The 23,537-nt window shown below is 44.0% G+C and overlaps 3 protein-coding genes and 1 pseudogene across 3 annotated transcripts; 2 read left to right on the top strand and 2 right to left on the bottom strand.

Annotated features, from left to right (window-relative positions):
• Positions 1-481: 481 nt before the first annotated feature.
• On the bottom strand, positions 482-916 carry LOC127756966 (uncharacterized). Its single transcript, XM_052282358.1, has 2 exons — positions 829-916; positions 482-720 (listed from the first exon to the last, which is right to left on the bottom strand). Exons 1-2 carry the CDS (start codon positions 914-916, stop codon positions 482-484), a joined length of 327 nt encoding a protein of 108 aa, XP_052138318.1.
• A 7,950-nt stretch (positions 917-8,866) lies between these two features.
• Positions 8,867-10,689, bottom strand: LOC127758162 (protein DETOXIFICATION 42-like; annotated as a pseudogene).
• A 1,342-nt stretch (positions 10,690-12,031) lies between these two features.
• Positions 12,032-13,840, top strand: LOC127756878 (disease resistance protein RGA2-like). The gene has a single exon (XM_052282260.1). The coding sequence runs from the start codon at positions 12,196-12,198 to the stop codon at positions 13,732-13,734; it is 1,539 nt and encodes a 512-aa protein (XP_052138220.1). The 5' UTR covers positions 12,032-12,195; the 3' UTR covers positions 13,735-13,840.
• Positions 13,841-15,401: 1,561 nt separating this feature from the next.
• Positions 15,402-19,029, top strand: LOC127756446 (uncharacterized protein At3g27210-like). Its single transcript, XM_052281778.1, has 3 exons — positions 15,402-15,882; positions 17,483-17,566; positions 18,067-19,029. Exons 1-3 carry the CDS (start codon positions 15,717-15,719, stop codon positions 18,420-18,422), a joined length of 606 nt encoding a protein of 201 aa, XP_052137738.1. The 5' UTR covers positions 15,402-15,716; the 3' UTR covers positions 18,423-19,029.
• The last annotated feature ends 4,508 nt before the right edge of the window (positions 19,030-23,537 follow it).

The raw sequence follows: 23,537 nt of genomic DNA on the forward strand, positions 1-23,537 counted from the left end.
CGTCATTGGGTGGCAAGCTTCACCGCATGATCGCCATTGCATTTCTTGCGCCACCACCATCTACGAGAGCTCGTGCTCCTTTGCCGTCTTCTCAATCCTTCCCTTCGCTAGGAGACGTCGTTGCTGCCACTTCTTGGCAGCAGAACACCTGTCTATACTATGTCCTACACCCAGGGATATTTTACTTCCCTTGGGTTGCTTTAGCAGCTCTAGGGAACAGTTTAAAACTCTAGGGGATCGATCCATGGAATTCTCGTATAGACATAGGGCCAATTTACCATAAACCCCACTGGGTTTTTGGTAGTAGCGTAGTAGGAATCAAATCTAACCATCCATTGCTATGGGTTTGCTATCGTTTGTTTAATGCCAAGATTTATTGATGAGATGAATCAAATCTATACAAGCTTATGCTTTCAACACGAACTATCCATGGGTAACCATGCATCAGTTCATGCATCAGCATCAGTAGCTAGGCTTGCAGCTAGCAGCCGCAGCGCTGCTGAACGAGGGTACACTTGCCGGCGGGGTCGCAGTTGAAGGTGGAGCTACAGCTAGTGAGCTCGCAGTTGCTCGGGTTCGTCTTCGAGCAGCACCGGCACTGCAGGCACAACGGCGCCGCCAACGTCCCTACTACGCCGCCGCCACCGATGGCCACCACCACCGGCTTCGCCGGCTTCATCGGCACCATGTCGTCCGCAACCTGGGCATCCAGCGCCCATGCTAGTTGATTGATACACGCACACACACCGTGGTAAATTAAATGTGTAATCCGTCAAGAATTACATTACAAGTTCAGAGATGAATCCAGGTCGAGCTTAGAATATATACCTTGGGATTGCACGGCGACGACGATGAGGAGGAGGACGGGGACGAAGCTCGAGAGAGGGGAGGTCATCCTCCTGCAGTAGTTCGCCATTGCTGATTCGATGGATATTACGCTGTTGAATGATGTAAATTTGGAAATGGGAATGGTTGAGGAGACCGAGTGGCGAGTGACGACGAGATATACTCGTTTATATAAGCGAGGAGTCGTTTGCATGCCAAGGCAAGAATTCATTTCCTGCTAACGTTGATATGCATAAATTTAGAGGGGCGTTTAATAGATTAATTCTATCCTAATTTGAGCAAAACGCTACTTCATCGAATTCATGAAGCTCTGCTAAATGTATCGATTGGAGCTCATTGTAGATACACGATTTTCAAATGGACCATCAAAGCTCTGCTAAATGTATAGATTCCGTGCCTAAGTGCTTATCTCGAACAGTTTCCATACCAGCTTTCTTCTTGTTCTGATCACTTCTTCTCTCTTTGGAGATATGCAATTAGTTCCTTCCATATTGCAAAACCTTATCCATTTCTTTAGAGGAAGAAACTTACTTTCTTGACGATTCAAAACGAGCTAGATGGAGGTGGGGGCTAATCGAAGCCCTTAATTACAACTTGGGCCTAAGTTGTCAAACATAGGGACGTATTGAAGGGAAAAGAATCCATTTTGTTTCCCCCAACCATAGGCCCGGCTTGTTCACATCTCTCAACCGCAAAACCAGATAGAAAGCCTCGCTCGCCTATCAATACCAGATTGTTTCACTGGTGGAGAGATGGTTTGTAGTCCCGGTTGGTAACCCCTTTGTAGTCCCGGTTTTCCAGCCAGGACTACGAATCCGGGACTAAAGATCACTATCTTTAGTCCCGGTTTAAATAACCGGGACTAAAAATCCATCTGTAGTCCCGGTTGGTAACTGGTTGGTGTTACCAACCGGGACTAAAGATAGCAGCACAGTCCCGGTTGGTCACCATTTTTTTCTTTTTTTTTTATTTTCATTGTTTCTTTCCAAAGAGTTGCTCCTTCCCAAATCTCCCCAAATATCCCAAAATCAAAGTATCATCCCAAATCAATGAATCATTCACATCACAAATTCTCAAAAAAATACAACTCAAATTCTTAAAGAAATACATCACAGATCCACACATCAAATACATCACGCATCATATACATCACAGATCCAAACATCATAGATCCAATGAATCACAAGTTCTTAGATCTAAATGTATCACAAATTCAGGAAAAAAAAAGAAAATTGTGCTTCGCTGCCGCCTCCCCTCTCCGGCAGAGGAGAGGGCGCCACCGGCCGCCAGCTCCCGCCACTGCCGCGCTCCCTGCCGCCCGCGGCCCGCCGCCAACGCCGCTCGCGGCCGCGCTCCCTGCCGCCTGCGGCCAGCTGGGCGGCCCGCCGCCCGCCGCCGCCCCCTCGACCGGCGCCAGCCGCCCCCATCTCGCCACCCCGCGCCCGACGCAGCCGGCCGCTGCCTTCCCGACCTGCGTCGGCCGCCGCCTCCCGCCCGACGCAGCCGGCCGCCGCCCCGCGCCGGGCCGGCGGCGGCGGCCTCCATCCCATCGCCCCGTCCGGGGCCGCTGTGGCCGGCCTCCATCACGCCGCCCCGCTGGAGGGGAAGGGAGGGGAGGAGGGGGAGGAGAGGGGAGGAGGAGATGGGGTGAGAGAAGAAGGAAGAGAAGGATGGGAGGAGAGGAGGAGAGAAGAAGATAAGATGGAGAGGATGGCTGGATGGGAGAGGAGGAGATAAGGATGGAATTAATAGGAGACTTGCATGCGCGCGCATGGATAGAGGCTTTGTTTTACCGGTTGTTTAACAACTGGGACTAAAAATCCTAACTTTACCAACCGGGAGTAAAGATCACGGGATCTTTACTCCCGGTTGGTAACACCAACTGGGACTAAAGTTAGGATTGTTACCAACCAGGACTAAAGATCACGGGAGGGCCTGACAGCCCCTAACAACATACGAATCGGGACTAAAGATTAAATATGCCCACTGTAGCCACCAACCAAGACTAAAAGATGATTTTTATTCCCGGTTTTTAGTGGAACCGGAACTATTGTAGATTTTGGTCGACCGACCAAAGATGGTTTCTCCACCAGTGTTTTGTCTTATCGAGCAGTTTGCATGTATGTTTCGTCCTACAAAGTGCCCACATGCATGGCACATTGACTTGATTTTTGACCGATGTGACGACTACATGGCAGTTCTAAGGAAAAAGTAAAAAAGATATAGCTAGACCCATGTAAGGCCCATATGTCAGTGACCACCATCTGTCTCCTATTCCCCCCTCTCCTATTAATTACTGGACTAATGCGGTGGTGAATTGAGGAAGGGAGGAGGTTGCTCGTCCAAGGGTTGTGTCACATCCCTTTTTCAAATTTGCCTAATTTTGAAAATTCACATTCATATTTATTCGCTTAAATTTTTTTAATGGAAACTTCATAAATGAAATATGGTTTAATTTTACTAAATAAATCCTCCTCTATCTTTTCTCCTAATAAATCTCCAAAAATCTCAAAGGGAATCCCACTGATTTTGTCGCTGTTCCATCTTGGTCAACTCGAGATAAACGCTAGTTTCTTCGCTGCCTCTAGCTATCAAATCCCCACCGGTCACTTCCTCCTTGGCTAATAAATAGCATCCCCTTGTCCGAGCTCGTCCCATACCCCAGCCGCCTTCCCGCATGCTCATTCTCTCTCCTCCACCATCGGCGCCGCTCCGGCCGAGCAGTATCATTGCCCCGGTAATCATCAGTCAATGCCACCTCCTCCTTCGGCACTGCAGCAGCCGTGCGACCGGCCTCCACTTTCCGGAAGACTAAGACCACCGAAAGTTCCAAGTGCTCCTACTGCCCGTCGTCTCTAGCCGAGCTGCGCCGATGATCCCCGCCGAAGCCGCCATCGGCATCTGAAGGACACAGGGAAACTCGGTCACCACCTCTTCTTTCTCAAGTCTTGTTAGAGCACTGTCATTGTCGTTGACCCTTGAAGCCCGTCGCTGGCCACCGTTCATCCTCATCAGTGGTTGCCAAAGTGTTGTTAAGTGTCGCCTCACCATTCCCTGTCCATTGCTGTCCTCAGTGTCTCGCTCCTTTGTTCGCCGTGTGCCGCTGCTCCTGGGTCTGCCTTTGTTGATCCAACATGGTTGCCACATCAGCATTTTATCAGCTAATCCGTCCTCTGTGGCTGCCACCCAGGCTCCACGTGGCACCTCTCTGCATCACTAGATCAGAATTGATCTGAATAGTTAGATTATTTCGGTCAACAGTGGCCAATTTATCTTAGGCATCCATCTCTATGGACCATAGTGGACCTCCTCTATGGACTAGATCCATGGTAGACCCATTGCATCCTCTCTATGACATGTGGGTCCCTCTTGTCAGTGACCTTAGCCTATCCTCTCTATATGGCATGCAATAAACGGTTTAATTGTTTTCTATCTCTTCTTCTTCTTCTTCTTCTTCTTCTTCTTCTTCTTCACAAACATGATACATTCCTCTCATTCATCATATCCAACGATCAATATTAATCTATAACAGATCGAACGGGTGAGATTGCCTCCCCTTCCCCCACCACATTTCTCCCCTTCGCTTGCCAAATCCCACGCCCCACCCACACTCTCTGCCCTGCCTAACCCCTAATCAATAGGAAAAAAATGTTGCCCTAGCTCATCACCATCTCGCACATGCATTTATTTATAAATAAATAAATATAATATAATACGGTTTTTTTGTTACGAGGTTCATCTTAAACCTACATTCCTGAAGCATTTGTAGGATCGAATAGCAAGAACTAAGCTAGCCGAAAATCTAAACTTTTAATGGAATTAAAAGTTACCCTAGAATCCGATGTAGATCGGTCTGGCCGGGGTTGATCCGCCGGTCTGACCGCGCCTATGCCGCTGGTCTAACCGGTGTTGATCTCCCAGCCGAACCGCCCTGCGATCGCCTCTGCCTCCTGTCGCTGCCGCCGGTCTGACCGACATGTTCCCGTCGGTCTAATCGGTGCGATGCCGTTGTTGACGGTCGTTATAGACTAGTTTCGACCGTCAATATGCTTGCAATGCATATTTATTTTAGAATAATATATTTCCACTTGTACTTGGAGTATTATTTGTTTGCAGAGATTAGCACATAAATGAATAAGAAATGAAGTAAAACTCACTCCTAAGAAAGCTCAAGGCAATATCTTGGCGAGGAATAAATATACACTTCGAGTGATTGAGAGAATCATTTGAGGAACTTGGATTTTATTTGCAAAATCATTTGAAAACTTTTGGAATAAGAGTTAAGCAAAGAATGAGAGAATGATACTCTATGATCTGTTCTGTCTCCAACCATCCAAGGCGACTGTTGGTATTTGTTAACGACATTACTAGAAGTGTAATTTCTAGCAATAACGCAGAAATACTCATGGTATATTATGGTTACATAATTCATCCGCAAGCGCACGGATATATCATTGTAGCATTTCACCTAAGAGTATTCCAAGGGTATCGTATTTGTTTAATCCCGTGGGAAGATTATAATAGAGAGAACTATACTAATATCTTATATTTTACTTGTAATAATCAAAGTCTAAGCAGTGGTTAAGATAATGGATAGGGTAGAGTGACACACAACAAGAGAATTATATACTCTCAGAATAAATCATCTGAGCTAAGTGGAAAGAAAGTAGAAAGAATCTATTCCTGCACTTCTAATATACATACACATTATATACACATCCTAGTTATACGATTACTTAGCTAATACCCTCTTTCCAACGCCCTCCTGGTGCTTCGAGAAGCTAGCACTGATTGCCAAGTTTCTTACGAACAACCCGTCATGATCATCCAACCGGGGCTAAATACGGAGGAGTACCCTCCCCAGGAAAGTAACTTAGGATTATATATACGCGTGGAGGAATACTCATACTGAGCTGTCACCATTAGCAGTCCACCTCGACAAATTCGCATTATATAACCCCAAATAATAATATCCAGCAATCTAAACACCACGCTTAAATTACCAAATACTACTATAATATCATCGTCATGACATGGAGTAATCGTATACACGATCATTATACCCACACCATTACATTTCCTAGATAAGCTAGCATCATAATCAATATAATTTGGATATATAATAAAGTTGGTATTCATATACTTGGAAAGTAATACAATACCAAAGTATTATAAAGAAGAATATTCTAATAAAAGTACAAGTCTTACAAAAGAGAGTAGAGCTACTAGAACCATACCTGAATCCTTCCGAAGACTTCTAGGACTAAGGCTCTTATTCTATTCCTACTCCACTAACTTTAGAACACTAGTAAACTAGAGAGAGAGCTTGATTCTTCTTACTTGAGGTGTGTGTTGGAGGGAGTGAGGTGAATGCCTTTTATAGCTGAGTTATGACGGTTGGAAAGGTCGTTAATACCCTCCAACCGTCATAAGGAGTCCATCTGAGCCGTCTAGTCAAAACCTGAATCGATTGGCGCTACGGCTGGTTCGGCCGAACCTTGGGGTGGCCCAACCGGCCCACAATTTGGTCGATGGCCTCCTTTTCTGTTCCTCACTTCAGACTCGTGAATTTTGGCTCAGTTGGTCATGTCATTTCTGAGTTCTTGGCCCATCCATCCATATGTTTGATTCTCGATAACGTCCGATTGATTGATCGTCCAATTATTGTCGATTCTCCTCCATTTTATGTTTATTCTCTACAAAAGGTTTGAAAGCCTAGTGCTAGTGGAAAATATCTTATTCTAACACAAATACGCATTGCAAGCATAACTAGTTCTCCTTTATTTTAGTAATATTGACGGGCGAAATTGATCGATAACGACCGTCAACAGTGACGAGAAGCATGTGTTCCACGGGGATTGGGCTTATGGGTAAGCCACCGTGCCTACTTACTAATATGAGAGAGAGTACTCAAACTTTGCACTTGTACATTTGAGATATACATCATGGTAGAAACTCCTGATCAACAACCAAGTTTATTTTTCTGAGTCATTTACTCGGGACAAGCAAAGTTTCAAGCTTGGGCGGATTTGTTGACGGTCGTTATAGACCAGTTTCGATCGTCAATATAACTAAAAATAAAGGAGAACTAGCTATGCTTGCAATGCATATTTATTTTAGAATAATTTATTTCCACTTGTACTTGGAGTATTATTTGTTTGCAGAGATTAGCACATAAATGAAGAAGAAATGAAGAAAAACTCACTCCTAAGCAAGCTCAAGGATAAAGGGGCCCACATGTCAGGTGCAACCATCCTAGATACCGCCATAACTGTCATAAACACCATGAGGACTTACCTGTCAACCCCTCTACCAAATCTGGAGGTCTACTGGGCCGGCCCAGGTTCGGCTGAACCCTGACAGCGGCCGTTTAGTTCGTCCCTCCACGTGGACGCTTCAGATGCACTCCCAATGACTATTGCGGGGCATTTCTGACAATTCCAACTGCCATAACCGTCATTGGGAGGCTATATAAAGGGGTCACTTCTTCATTCCATCACACACTCAAGCAAGAAGCTTTGATCTCTATCTCAAGTTTAGTTTAGTGCTCTAGTGCTAAGTGGAATAGAATAGGATAGTTCTCGGAGTCCTCGAGTCTTCAGAAGATTTCGGTATGACTCTAGTAGCTTTTCTTTCTTATTTTGTAAGACTTCCAGAATTAATAGAATATTCTTCTTTATATACCTTTGGTACTTTACTTTATCTGAGTACTGGTTTTACTTTGTATTTGTGCTGATATAGTTGTGTGACTAGCCTACCAGAGAGGTGCAATGGTGTGGGTTTAATGTTCATGCAAATGATTGCTCTATATTATTCTAGAGGATACAGAGTAATATTTGACAATATAAGCATGGTGCTTAGATTATTATATATCATTAATTGGGCATATATGATGCGGGACAGTAGAAGTAGGCTGCTAATGATGACAGCTCAGTACGGGCATTCCTCTACGTTAATATATATTCCTAAGACAATTTCCTGGGGAGGGTACTGCTCTGTATTTAGCCCCAGTTGGACGGCCATGACAGGTTATCGTAAGAAACTCGGCAACCCGGGGTGATCTCTCGAAGCCCTAGGAGGGCACTGTTAGGGGGTATTGGTCAATAAAACTGTACACTAGCAAATGTAAACTAAAGTTGAGTGTATATTAGAAGTAAAGGAATGATTACTTTTCTATTTCTTCTTCCACATTAGCCTAGAATTATTTAAATGAAAGAATCTAAGTCCTTCTGCTTCGTGTCACTCTACCATATAATTAAAGTAACCCATGTTTAGACTTTGATATATATACATATATATATATATATATATATATATATATATATATATATAAGTTATTAGCAGATTTCTCTTTCTTATAAATCTTCCATTGGGATTAAACAAATACGATACCTTGGAATACTTCCGGGTGAAATGCTACAATGGTATATCCGTGCGCTTGCGGATTACTTCTGTAACCATAACTATACCAGGGCCATTTCCACACCATTGCTGGGAATTCATATTTCTAGTAATGTCGTTAAGAAATACCAATAGCTGTCAGTCTGACCGTCGGTGTCCCGTCGGTTGGACCGCCGAACCCAAGCAAACACAAATCGAAGATCTCTCTCGAAATAGATTGAAACTTTATTACTTCTCTCTGTGTTTACAAAGTGCAACAACAACACTCCTCACGACAATCTCGACTACACTCGAAACCCTAACTTTTCTCTCAACTCTACTCTCTCAAAAACGATACCAAGAGGACACACCCTCCCTCTCTTTATATACCTGAGATAGGTAGCCTAAAGCCACGAACCAACCATGTACTAGAAGTCCTAATCCCATAGGAAACCTTCCCGTATAAGAAACAAACTTTACATACTCCAATTATACCAAATTTGGACTATTTTCAAATTCGACTCCACATCCCATACGCACACAATATCTCCATCGTATGCCATATGGAATCTTCACCAACCACGTGCATTGATCTTTAGTCTAAGCATCCTGCAAGATATCCTGATCGTCCGGACGTCATCTTCTCCCAAGTTGACTCCCGATCCATCACCGGCAACACTCACCCGAGGCATCAAAACCACCTATACATGCATCAACCAAGAAACTATATTCGAGCACAAGTTCTCACCAACCTGACTCATTATTAGCAAACAACAGTATTGCATATGCATAGTACCCATCTAGAAGTGATAAACATGAATTATCCACGGATATCCAACGAAACAATCCGAAACCAAAACCGACACAGAGTTGGCTGGTCAGACCGTGGGCTGGCCGGTCTGACTGCATGCATAGCTCCGATCTGACCAGTCCAAACAGTCAGCAGCAGTTCCTGTTCATCACCTACAAATCAATCATCTCCAAAACCACTTCGCTAATAATCTTTAAATATCAAAACCAATAATATCAAAATGCCAATTGTTCATCTCAGAATAAGGACCAGACAATTTTACAGTATTGATTACAGTGCTCATCCCCAACTAGGACATTTCACCAGTTAGGCTGCCAGGAAGTCATTCCTTCGCCTATGCTATAGTCCCTATGCACTTACGTTAGGTGTTGCCTCTTTATTTATCGGAGTGCTTATGATATGAGTCCGAATATAATTCTATTCTAACATTTATGAAAACTACAAGTCCTGCTCATCGACTACATTCACATATTCATCTCAAACTCAACATGTTTTCTTCCTACACCTCATGGAATAGGTTCTCCGAGGCAATGCATTCAGGAAGTAAAAGCCTCTCAGCTTGATGTTGTCATTGGATCCAACCACGAAAGCTATCTTGTTACAATGACATCATTGACCACATGTAATAGGCAGGGGCAAAGCTAGGTAGGAGGGGGGAGGGTGCCCAGGAACCAGTTAAGAAAAATTTTTTAGCTACAGTTCATCTATGTTCACAATATGTCCACCGGTACCCCCTCAATTCAAACTCGAGACTCGCTCCGGTGCTTTCTACTTGGAGTAGAAATTAATCCGTGCCGTTAATCATATTTAATCGTAGGGTTGAGATCTAGTTCTACTCCCACCAGATTTTATTGGAGTAGAAATGTGGAGGGCTATATTTGTCCAGCGATAATAATTCACGTAGGGGTATTATCGTAAACTGTCATTATCTAACTGTTCACCCTCTCCCTATCCTATCCTAATTGACGCCAGTCCCCTCCATTTGCCGTCGAAGACGAAGGCCAGCGTGCTTATCGTCTGCGTGCCAGCGACGAACTGATCGATTTGGAGACAATCGTCAGATATGTTCATGAGAAAAATGTTTACTAATATCTGAAGATTAATCTGTTCTTGCTTATGATGACCATCGTACCGGAACGCCTTTGTGGATGGCGCTGATGACGGCGGCGTCGCTGGTGAAAACGCCGGCGCCAAACCACATGCCGGCGGCGAGGAAGGCCGTCAGCCCGACGCCGAGGACGATGGCAAGCTGCAGCACGCGGGCGGTGGTCACCGCCACCTTTAGTGATCCTTCTTTGCAAACGCGTTGGCAAGCAAGGCCTGAGGTTGATTGATCAATTTAAGCAAAGTTAATTAAGCAGCCATGCATATATCATCGGAATGAAGGCTAAGCTAGGTAGGTAGGTAGCTAGCTAGCTCACCTGGCCGGCGACGGCGAGGCCATCGGCGAGGAGCGACGTGGCGAGCCAGACCTGGGCGCAGATCTGGAACGCCGCCATGGCCGTCGCGCCATGGCGCGCCACCGGCGTCATGCAGAACGTCACGGCCACCACTCTCGTCAGGATATTAGGAGATTACTTACCTGTCCTTTAAAATATACGGTCCAGATTAATTCTGCTTGGAGTAGAATACTTCAAGTATATTGCACTGGAGCATCACTCTTCAAACTCAGGTACTCATATTAGCTTAAACTTGATCTAAAATAGAGTAAAGCAAGCGAATGATACCCCTTCCCTTTTCGTTCCAGCTCCACCCCTGGTAATAGGAACCAACAAGTTCAGCTTGGGCAAGCCGTATCACGGATAGCAAAAAAGATACAAAGTGCTGGCTATGGCAGCTAGGAGAAGACGATGGGAGTTCTAAGATCCCTACTTTGCCCTTCTTGCTGGAGTATTTCCTGTTAGTAGATCGAAAGGTTGCAACACAGATCTCCAGCCACGACATGAAGGTCCAATTCTTCTGGTTGAGAGGGACAACACGATGGGAAGGAGGGTAGGTAATCCGTTCTTGCTGGCTCCGACTCAGACCACCGGTTGTCACCATCTTTGGTTACCATTTGCAGCAGGGAAGAAATAACAGCCCCAAAAACTTAACGAAGGGGTTAAAAGACATTAATGCTCGCAAGCGACAGGTTTGCTTGTATACAAAGCAAGATGTAGATGGAAAGGCAAAAAAATAAAAAAATAAAAAAAATTGACTGGTACTATACTAGTGGTGGCCCTGTCAGTTACTTCCAAGTTGCTGTCCTTTAGGTCTCTTCTACTAAAATGATGACAACAAATCTACGCAGCTGCCTGCTTTTGTCATTGTAATCTAATACTGATGCCTAATTGAATGTTCGTCGCAATCAGTTTCTAGGGAGGAAAAAAGGTTCCTGGTCAATTCGGTTGCTAAAAACTTAATTTATTAGGGCAGCGTAGTGTGTCAGCTGTCTTGTGGAAGTCCTGGACTTTTTACAGTCCTCTGCTTTTAACTGACCAAAATCCATTACTATCCTTCTGCTGTTATCTTTCAATAAACCAAGGGAATTTTAGTTTGTTCTAAAAATCAATTTTCCCTAGGCTACCCAGTCATCACTCAGCTCATGATGTATCAAAAAAAATCTCTATTATATTTGGAATTACTTTCGTGATTATGATATTATATTAGAGTCGTTTAGAATACCAAACTTTTTACTACTAATTTTGTAGGCTTCTAACATAAGTTAACTTCAAATATAATCACTCTGTGAATATAGGTATTGTGCATATGAAAATGATCACATTTGAAGTAACAAAAATTTTACAATTTTAAACTTATGCAACAATTTTTCGATTTATGCTACGAATGAAGTCATCAAAGTTACATCTTATTGACTTTTTACAGTCTAAAATGATACATATTTGTGACTCGAGGGAGTATATCATCATTGCTTAGGACTGTAAAACCACTCTGAATTAAAGCAAGACTTATGACATGCAGTCACGCGCCCAAGTCTTTTGTGTCTCTTTCAGGCCAATATTGTTATGTGCCAGCTGCTGATAATATTATTGGTTCTCATCTTGACTTTTATCACCAGCTTAGATTCGTCAAAAGTTATGACATTCAACCACACACATCACACATCCGTTGGCTTCTTCCAAAGAGATTCCTACACCATCTGCTAAACACTTTCACCGATGGCAGAAGCAATCTTCTCGGCAATTGTTGGCGATGTGATCAGCAGAGTGATATCCCTTGTTGTCAGTAATTTCAATGGAGATCACAGCACTGAAGTCAAGTTACAGAGGATATGCCGCATGCTGATCAAGATCCATAGCGTGGTTGAGGAGGCCAAAGGGAGGCAGATCACCAACCATGGCACCCTCGAGTGGCTCTCGGAGCTCATCGATGGCGCATACCAAGGCCGTTACTTGCTCGACACGATCGGATGCGGGGAGCCTGATCTTGATGACAAGAATCGCGATGAGGTAGATCCCAAGCCTTTCTCCTTGTCCAAGTTCAATCCTGCAAAGCGTGTGCGCGTCGCGGCTTTCACCGTGAGGAACATACTGTCTCGCCACGACATCGGTGTTGATGAGATTGATAGGGTGGTTGAGAGCTTGCAGAGCATGTGTGGTGATCTCAAGGAGTTCATGATGCTCCTTCAGGCCTGCCAGCCGATTCATCGGCCTCTAGCTACCAACATCTTCATCGAGGGGCAGATGTTCGGCCGACATGTCGACAAGGAGATGATCATCAACTTCTTGCTGCATGAGGATGATCTACCAAGAGGAAAACTTGGTGTTCTTCCGATTCTTGGCGATATCGGGGTCGGGAAGACCACCCTAGTACAGCATGCCTGTGATGATGCTAGGGTGCGCAGCCACTTCACAACAATCTTGCTGTTCAATTTCTCACACACCTACAAGATGGAGATGTGTGAACCAAAGCCTGTTCTACGGCCTAAACATGTCATCGGAGATGTTGGAAATTCAGATGATCCACTACATGAACTGGAGCAGAGTTTCTTCAACAAGAGGTTCTTGATTGTTTTCGAGGATGTTGACATACACAGGAAGAACATGCTTGAGGAGCTCCTGAAAAGCCTGAATTGTGGCAAACAAGGTAGCAAGATCATAGTCACAACCAGCAACAAGCATGTCACTACAATTGGAACAGTGCAGCCTATCAAACTGAAGTTTTTGCCCTGCCCAGAGTACTGGTTCTTCTTCAAAGCGCATGCCTTCGCCGGCACAGATGTCCAGGAGAACCCTAGGCTGGTGGCAGCAGGAAAATCGATCGCCGCGAAGCTGAACGGATCATTCTTCGGCGCAAAGATCATCGGGGCGATTCTGAAAGAAAATCCAGATCCTAAATTCTGGTGTACGGTTCTTCAGAGAGATATTGGGGGGCTGTCATTGTTGGGTGATGGACTTGGCTACATTGCTGATTTAGTGGAAATTTTGCTGCCAAGTCGCCTATCCGTGAAGGAGGTCTTCGTCTCCAAGAACCCATTGTCCTCTGAGACAGAGTTGGCTAGGCTGCAGGGTCTGTGCTTGCCATGTCCTAGCTCTGCCCCTCTGGCCACTCATAGCAGTGAGCTCAGCTTAGCAAAAGCAACCAGCTATGAAATAGTGTTGCTGTGCAAGGCAGTGTTGCCATTCTACTCCTTGTACTACACTGCTAAGTGTGCTGTGGACTCTGAGAACTGTTACTCAAAGTTTAGTGTTGTTTAGTTCATTTATAGGGTTGCATCTTATTGCCTAATTCAAAAATTTCTGTTTTGTTCCATGTTTGATGTAACCAGTGCTCTTCTCTTCTATACAAGTACTAATTGAACTTCATAGTTCTCTCTTTGTTGCATCTTGCAGACTTTTCGCATGACGCTTTTCTTTTATTCTTGCTATGCAGTTCGCCCTTTCTTGTCCATATATTTTATTTTTAATTATTTATATAGTTTTTGAGTAGATTACAATACTTTGGTAGTATTGCTCCTTTCATTTTGAGATGTTTAAGGGGTGCTCGGCTGCACTGGCTGCAATTGTAGCCGCAGCTGCGCAGCTGCCACAGCCAAGGCCTCGCGGCAGGCCCCTTGGATGCAGAAAGCAATAATGGTTATACAAAGGACAATCATCTAGCACGTCACAGATGATTAGTGTACGAGTATCTGAAGAAAGATGAATTCATTTCATGCAATCCTCTACTTTGTAACAAAAATAGTCTATTTCTACCTTCCTACCGCCTATTCTCGCTCACAAATTGACAAATTTTATCCTTTAAATACCCCTTAATTTCCCTTTATTTACCACTGCGGTATTGCTGACATTTTGGTCTTTTACCCTCACTCTTATTTTGTTTACCAATGGCAAAAAAATGACGCTTTTATGCGACAGAGGGAGAACTAAATTTGTACCATCAAAACTTAGAGTGGGACAAGTGAACATAACTGTCTCATAGTAGTTTCATTCTATTTTAAGTTTTAGACTACAAGCCGTCACAGGGTGGATCTAGCATAGGAGCGACGGGAGCTCGAGCCTCCACTACTACTGACAATAGGATCATGGAAGCTCCTATGAAATTCTCACTAAAACTTTTTGTCATACATACATGTAAATAGAATTATATCTTTATCTAGTTTGTTCAGACCACTAAGATATTCTTCTTGATACGCTACTGAGCAGTCAAGTCAGATTATATGACTTTAACAGTTTACTTCACAGCAAAAGAATGGTAAGACCTTAAATCACTAATATGTCAAACAATATTGTTATATTAAGAATCGATATGAGTAAATAACATTGATATATTTTTAATGAAAAAAATACTTTCATATAGCTAATATTTTTAATGATTATATACATATATGAACAGAAACGATTTCAAAAGAAACGTGTGGATGACCGTGTTAATGCCATAAATGACAAGTAAAACAGAAGTAGTACACTGTAGCAGCTTATACTGTTTTACTTTTAATATAAAGTCACAGTAGGACATGTGGACGTACTGTGCTTTGTTGTGTGCTTGGCAGAGCCGATGGACTGATGGCAACCTTTGCAGAAATGATGGTACACAAACAGGAATACGAAAAAAAATATAACAACATACCACAAAATAAATATCACATGAAAGATGTATCCGCTGTCACAAAATATAATAACTTTTAGCAATAAACATAGACAAGCATATATCTAAATATATGGTTAAGTTACTATAGTTTGGGATGGGGTAGTACGAAGTTTCCTACACACAATTGCAACATCGTCAATGTATCATCACCCAACCTGAATTTCATCAGCTGTCCTCTTCACCAGTTCTTACAGACCTGCACCACCACCTTACAAGGTCGCTGGCCTCCACAGGATTAGCTTTCAAGCAAGCTACCCAACCATAAATATCCTGCATCCATCCATCCCATCTCTTCTCCAAGCTGCCACTCAAAATGAGAGCAATTATCTGAATTTGCATCTCTCTCTCTCTCTCCCTTGATTTTACACAATTCCCCAAGTCAAGATCCGTCTCTTCTGCTGCTTTGCTTTATATACACCCCATTAGTCCACTCCACCACCCCATAGTATATTCTCTCCTCACTTAAACTAATCATCTCTCTCTCTCTCCCCCCTCCAAATTGTCAATCTCATTTCTGAACTCATGTTCAGGTTTGACCTTGCAAAATAGCAGTAGCTACTATTCATCCAGGAATAGGAGTTGCAGGGGAGGCATGAGGCTGATTGGGAGAGGAAAGAGTTCCAAGGCCAAGAAGGGCTCTTCAACTCCATTGCAATCCAAGGAGAAGATTGCTGCAAATGTGGAGACTGTTGCTGCTGGTTCCAACAACAGGCAAGTGGCACCTGATGATAACATGCCCCTGGGAGAAGCTGGCTATGGTAAATGTCTTCTGTTCTTCTTACGTTTGTTCTGTTCTGATCTTGGAGTTCTTCGCATTCTTGTTATTGCAGTTGTTGTTGTCGTCATCGTCGTCGTTGTTGTTTGGCGAATCTTATGATATGTTTGTGCTATTGCAATAGTTTCGGTGGCTTTAGTGATCTGTACTTGTGCTTTCGAGTTAGCGATCATACTGTATTGTCGTTATTGTGAAAAGGGTAATATCTTATTTTCAAAAAGTTGATTGAATGGCTTACAAATGGTTGCACTGTATTTTGATTCAGGTGTTTCTTATGTCAGATTTGCTTCTGTTGCTCGGACATATATAAAGTTAAAGCCCCGCCAGCTTGCTTGTTCAGTTCTATATCTAAGATGGTGCAAATTAACTCGAGTAGTAGTTTATCACAGTTCTACATCTAAGATACTCCAGTAATTAATTATCCCAGTGTCACTTTGAGCATGCTGAGGGACTTGAAATAATCATGTCCCAATTGTAGAATGTTTTTCTTTCCTTAAATATACTGGATTTTGTTTCACAAAAGAGAAGATAAGGCCATGACCACAATACGTTTTCAATCGATGTCATCTGTCAATTCCATTACAAAGTGGTTATGGCCAAATTCAATGTTTTAGTGGAAGATCTCTGAAATGACATATGATATGTAGATAAGTATCATTGAATTTTAATGATATCCAAATATATTATTAAGAATTAAGATGATAGTCAATCTATGCGTAAATCTGGAAACTAATTGCCCAGTTTAGTGCTATCTGTCTGGGTTGACACACTAGCCAATGATCAGCAAACCTGAAGCACAAGCTGCCAAGCACTTTATTTTCTTCCTGTTTAAGAGAAAGTATGATTATCTAGTTTCAGCAAAGACATGATCCAGTACTGATCGACAATCCACTACTTTTTCTGATTTTGGATTTTGAACTTTTATTTGCACGCTTTCCAATCTTCGCGTTTCGTGCAAAAAAAAAATTATATAGAAAAAATTCAGAGAATATTTTTCTGAAACATTTTTCAACTTTATAGTAGTTAATTCATACATTTCTACCCTCAAATAGCTATCACAAAAATCAGATTATCTATCAATCCATCAATTTCAGCTATCACGAACATGGAAATCCCTTGCAAAATTCATTTTGACGATGGAAGTTCAGCTATCAGTTTTCCTGTGATTTGAGTGATTTTGACGATGGAAGTTCAGTTATCAGTTTTCCTGTGATTTGAGTGTTTCAGTACCAAAGTACGGACACGACATAATTAATGTAAACGCAATTCGTTAAGAGAGATCATTCCATCCATGTCTTTCACACCAGAAATGATATGGTCCCCTGAAGAAATCAAGCACCGAAAAAAAATATAATCAGAGAGAGGTGATCAGTTGCTGACACTTCTCTGCATCTCTTGATGATTCTAGTTAGAGAGGGCAGGAAGCATGCACACATCCTTCCTTAGTGGCACACAATCCAGGTCCAATGGGCAGTTGAGCAGCTCACGTTTTGAACATTATTGTTCTTGGACTGATTCAATGGTGGTCACTGTTTAGTTCTCTGTAGCTTTCAGAGTATTAACTTCTTGATTGACCTGTGCAGCTAGCAGCAGAGATGAGGTTTTCTTTGAAGCTTGCCCTTGGTTAGAGTCTGACTGCGAGGATGAATTCTACAGTATCAATGGAGGTAACGAAAAAAATTACATGTGTGAAAGAAAAAGTTAATTCAGAAACAGAACAGTTAGATTTTTGTCTATATCTAATCTTTGGTTTGATTCAGCTTCATCCTGATACATATTTTTCCATTCTAGGATTTACCCCAACCAAATATTTACTTCTGCATGTTTCAAATATCAATAGCATTTTATTGTTTGTGCGAGTCGTGGTATGTAGGGCTTTTGAATGAATTTTACTACGGAGGCATACTCAAACTTCAAAACTCGAATCTGACATTTCCTTTGGGTTTTTGGATAAAACGATTGACTTGACAGAAATCAATTTACTGAAACGGTTGCTTTCATGGTTGCATGGAAATCAGGGTGTTACATTGCCTGAACATAACAATCAGATATTTATCCATATCTAGTCTTTGATTTGATTCAACTTCATCCCCCAACCAAATCTTCATTTCAGCCTGGTTCAAATATGAAATAACATTTCATTTTCATCTGATTTGTGCATCATCAGATGGCACCCCTGCAAGATCATTCAGAACGAACTCCAGCAACCATGCGATACAACCTGAACCTCGCAAGCTGCCCACACTGGGTGCCATCCTGAAGGCCGAGCCGCTGAGGCCGCCACCACCACCGCAGGAGACGCCACCAACGCCGCCGTCGCCGGCGACGACAATGCGACTCGCCGACCTCCTCCGGGAGAGGCAAGAATCGTTCACCTGCTACGACGGCCCTGCCTGCGCCATCTCCCGGACGGGCTCCTCCTGCGGCGCCGGCAACGGCGAGCAGTGGAGCCATTGCTGCATTCCGAGCTTCGTCCCGCTTACCAGTGTGAGCTACGCGAAGGGGAGGAGGAAGCGCAGGTGAAGAAGCGATCGATCGAGAGAGTGTGCAAAGAAATCAAGTGGTTTTTGGGATGATAATTGTTCAGAATGTGCAGTGTCTCAGAGAGAGTCCACCTGCTTGTGTATTGTAACAACAACTACAGTACAACGACGTTAATTAGCCGCCCAAATCAAATGTATATATGTGATGTGACAGTGAGATACCTACCAAAATACTCCAAATAGGAAAGACCACCTCTTGGGTGCGATGTCAGGCAATCAGGCATGATGATCTCGATGCTGCTGTTGGGCTTAGTATGCACTGGGATCGATTTGGTGTCACATGGCATGGACAGGGGTAAGAATGTCCCAAAGTAAGATGAGTGATTTTATGATCCTCGAGGAGAACCTAAGAGGCATATCACATTTTCTATTTCAATTCTAAAATTTGGATCCTTGTATGTATTAGAAGTTACCGAAATTCAGTTTGGAAATTTCGGTACCTCTTGGTACCTCATGAAATTCCCTCTAAGATGTGGAGTTGCCAAACCAACAAGTGTGCGCAGGATTTAGTCTGAAAGAGTCCTTTAGTTTATCATTGTAAAAATAATCTTGAAAAGTTTTATAATTAAAGGTTTTTCTTTATAACATGGGTGGTGGCATGAGGAGGCATGGTAGTGACAATGCAGCATTTTACATGGGAATAGGAATAGGTACATTTTACCCTCCTCAATTATTGCATCTCTCTGCTAACACCCTTCAACTCCAAAACAGGGTATTCAACCCCTCTCAACGAAGAAACAAGTGGTTTTCACAGTATCGAAGTGGTTTCGTTTGTGCGGCAGTCAATGCCACTTCTTCCTCCTCTCCTCTCTGTTTCATCGAAATGGATAGAATTCGGATGGATAGTTATCATACTATATCCTAAACCATATTATTAAAGCAGATTCGGAGCGGGTGCAGATGCGAAATGGATTGTTCTGCATGTCGGAAAGGGTGTGAAGCCGGTGCGGACTTGGCTGGGAAACAGATTCAAATCATTAGATTTGGCATGTATATTAAACCAATATAACATTCAGTCATCAATTCAACATACATCAAGACAATAACGATATAATATTTCACAAGCCCTTAATAATAAAATCACATGACACATCTACAACATGGGACAAATGACAGCACAAATCACAATATCACATTAACTGATTATCATGTTTATTGTCCAAAAGAAGCACTTAATTCACACAGGACATCACATATCATAATATCATATGACACATAGCCCTATTGCAGATCCATAAATAATGTCCAATTGTATAGACAAATAAAATACTAGAACTAATAAGTCGCAATTTGCTAGCTGATGTTAAGTAGTGCCAATAGAGTGGTCGCATAGTCAAATAAAAACCGGATTATCTACAAAACAGTCTATCGGATAATCCACATCTACCGGATATTACCAATACCACATCCAGCTACATATTCACAACCGAATCCATATCCGTCGGATATCTACAAACCCTTTTCATATCCTCACTTCGGATTGATTCGGAGCGGATCGGATTGGATCCTCACTCAAGCTAGAACTTTGCACTAGGTCAGTGAGCTCAGTACCCATTGCCACCTTTTCCACGGGCATGCTCGTTGCCTCCTCATTTTGACTCCACCTATGTATTTCATCACATCTCCATTCCCACCTCCGGTGCACGTTAACCTAGGACTCCACCACCACCTCATATCCCAAATGGAATTCAAGCTGTGAGCGGTGCGAGAGGGTGGAGGATGGAGAATAGACGTGCCATAGCCAGCACAACCGAAATCCACCCGGGAGGCCATGCTGGACTTGAACTAGACCAGGTGACGCATCGAGGATGCATTAATACGTACGTACAGAAGACTGGTAGAGGATGAAGAATGGACACAGTGTCAATGGTTGATCTCGGTCAAGCTCGAGCCAGAGACGTAGATAGTTGTGGGGCTCTAGCTTGATCCCACCTTCATCAGTAAGCCCAAGCCTCCTTCCTAGATTGACGGCACAACCACCCTCTAGCGGCGGCAGTAGCTCCCGGGGAGGAGAGGAGCACAAGGCAACGGTGGTCCTTTGGAAGGCAGAAGAGGTGAGGTGGAGGCCAAGGCCAAGGAGAGGTGAACCTTGGGGGTGGTGCAAGCAGCGACGGAGGACAGAAGGGTGTCCACGAGCTCCACCACCTCGAGCTCACTGTTGGATTACTTGTGCTCAGCCACCACCTTGGGCTATCAGTGCTTGCCCCCACCTCAACCTCCAAGTGCTTCCGCCACGGGCTCCACCTTGAGGGTCCATCCCTCCTCTCCGCCGGCTTCTCCCTCCGTTGTCACTACTGCAACTTCATTTGCCACGAGAGCGATCTTCGATCCGAGCATGCGAGAGAGGGAGAGAAAGGGGACAGCTCGGGGATCCAGGGGAGGAAATGAGAGAGGTGGGTGACAAGTGGGTCTAGGGGTGGACAGGAAGCTCGTGGCTTGTTAGCTCGCTCAGCTCGTGACAAGCTCGACTCGGCTCATTTGATTTTCCTAACGAGCTGAGCTGGCATTTCAGCTCGTTAGAGATAACGAGCCAGCTCAAGCTGGATCACGAGCCGCTCGCGAGCCTTAATGAGCCAGGGCACATGAGCTGTGGGCCTTTGGAATTGGATTTTGGCAGAGAATGGAGGCCCAACAGCCCAACTCGGCAGCAAAAAACACTAGTGACTGATCCCGATACCGATCTGGTGTGGCCAATTCCGATCAATCCCCTTCTCTCGTTCTCATCCTCCCCGCCGCCAGCCACCACCCGCCAACTGCCACCGCCAAGCGCCGCCACCAACCGTCACCCGCCAGCCACCACCGCCAAGCGCCGCCGCCACGCTCCGCCGCCAGCCGCCAGCCACCACCGCCGCCACCAGCCACCTGCCGGCCTCCGCCGCCGCATCCGGCCACTCCTCAGTCACTGTCCACCAAAGGAACTCAACGCCGCCAACCCCATGGCCATCGGCGCCGCCGCCGCAGGAGCGCCACCACCCACCGCACCAAGCACTCTCTACCGCCACCGCCCGCCACTCTCTGCGCCGCCGCCACCCGCCATCTCGCCATCCACGCCGCTGCTTACTGCGAGTCTGCCATGGAGCTGGGTTGTTGGTTTGGCTCGCAAGCCGAACGAGCCAGCTCAAGCTTTCAAACGAGCCGAGCCGAGCTTGGTTTCTAGCTCGTTAGGATAATGAGCCGAGCCGAGCCAGTTCGTTATCCTAACGAGCTAGACCGAGCCGAGCCGAGCTGGCTCGCTATCCACCCCTAAGTGGGTCCTAGTTTTTTTTTAACATGTTTTGCTGGGTAGATGCAACCTAAGCACCACGTAAGCAAGTACCCATGGTTTGGGTACGTATTATTGTTAGGAATCTAGCAAGTACAAATTATGCAATGATGGACATAATTAACCGTAAATACGAGTACCCATGTTAAATTTTGGATTTGAACATGGGTGGACTTATTCAACCACAAGTAACCAAACCAGTTAAGCTACGCATCCTTCGATGGTACACCTGTGGACACATATATCTATATATATCCACTATCCACTCCCTTTCAACATGATCATCAGTACATTCACATTCTCATACCGAGTGATGCCAAAGCGACAAGAGTATAAGTTGAAAAAAAAGAGGCCGGCCTAGGAATGAGTTGTATGAGGAAAACGTCTTCACCGTGATAGTTTTTCTGCACAGCTTGCTATGGTGGTTTCACCTCGTTTGTGCTGTTTCGTGCGCCTGCTTAGTGACCTTCCAGGCCTCATCAGTGAACTGAGCATGGGATTGCAACCTGTAAGACATGGAGGGCTCGAGGTCACGTAGCTGTACGCTAAAAGTTACACTTAATTGATGTAATTTGTTTAATCTTGAAATTTTATCTGTTCTTTTAATTAATTAAAAGGGGTTAAGGTGACAAACCTACAACTCAAGCCATTTGGTGTGCACCCCACTAGACCCTCACTCGATCAGGATTCCTTGATGCAGACAATTTGTCCCATTAATGCAGATAATGGAAGCTGTATGAGTGTACGTCCATTTTGAACTGTGCCAACTTATATGGTTAATTTCACTGCTATGCATAGGGATCACATTGGGGGGGGGGGGGGGGGGGGGGGGTTATGATTTTAATAATGGAGATCCAATTTCAACTTAAAGACTGAGGGACTGCTTGGGAATTCGGTATATCTTACCGTAGTAATTAAAGTGCAACTGTGATTTTCGTTGTCTACAAAGATACCAGTGGAATGGAAATCCCTGGTAAACTGGCCGTTTGGGAAATGGATTACCAGCGAAACATGCATTTTCAAAAAAAAAAAAAATGATTGCCTAGCAATGACGGAGAACTCAAAATCAATTCGTCAAAGCGTGAGTATTGCATTGACAATGATAAAAATAGATCAACGGGTACTAAAATTCAGCAACAGATTCTAACCAAATCATGGGCATACCGACAATTGAGGCTGGCATGAAAAGTCATGTGACAATAGAGATGGCAGCACCAGCATGGATTGAAATTGGCGGAGACGGCTCCAGCTTCAGCTCCGTCTCCACTGATTTATTTTTAGATTTTGCATATATTTTATGCCATTAATACACATTTTCAAAGTTCTATGTCGATAATATTATTCTTTTTTTTCATGGGAAGAAATATCATTTATGTACAAATCCTGTAAGGACAAATTCACGTTGTGATGGAAGACATCATTTTTCCCCAGAAGCTCATTCTCACTAGTTCACATAACCATATTCTCACTAGTTCACCTACCCATGTATCTATATATATCCCATCTTCTGCTCCCTCTCAACATGATCGGTTTATTACTCGTCTCTCATACTAGCCATGCCCACAAATTAACCTCACGGAGACGATCGAGCAAGACCAATTCGATGCCAAAACTATGTGTGTATGTGTGAAATAGGGGCATGAGAATGAGCTGCTTCAGGAAAACGTCTTGACCATGGTAGCTTGTTTTCACAGCTCAGCACCATCGTTAGAGCTCTTGATTGCTGTTTCGCGCGCCTGCACATGATGAAATTTCAGGGCTCAACAGTAGACAGCACACGGGGCGTAAACCGCCACGAGCTAACATTGCCACAGCGTCAGGCTTAATTCACGT

This window comes from Oryza glaberrima, chromosome 12 (assembly GCF_000147395.1).
Source record: "Oryza glaberrima chromosome 12, OglaRS2, whole genome shotgun sequence".
NCBI classification, from domain to species: domain Eukaryota; kingdom Viridiplantae; phylum Streptophyta; class Magnoliopsida; order Poales; family Poaceae; genus Oryza; species Oryza glaberrima.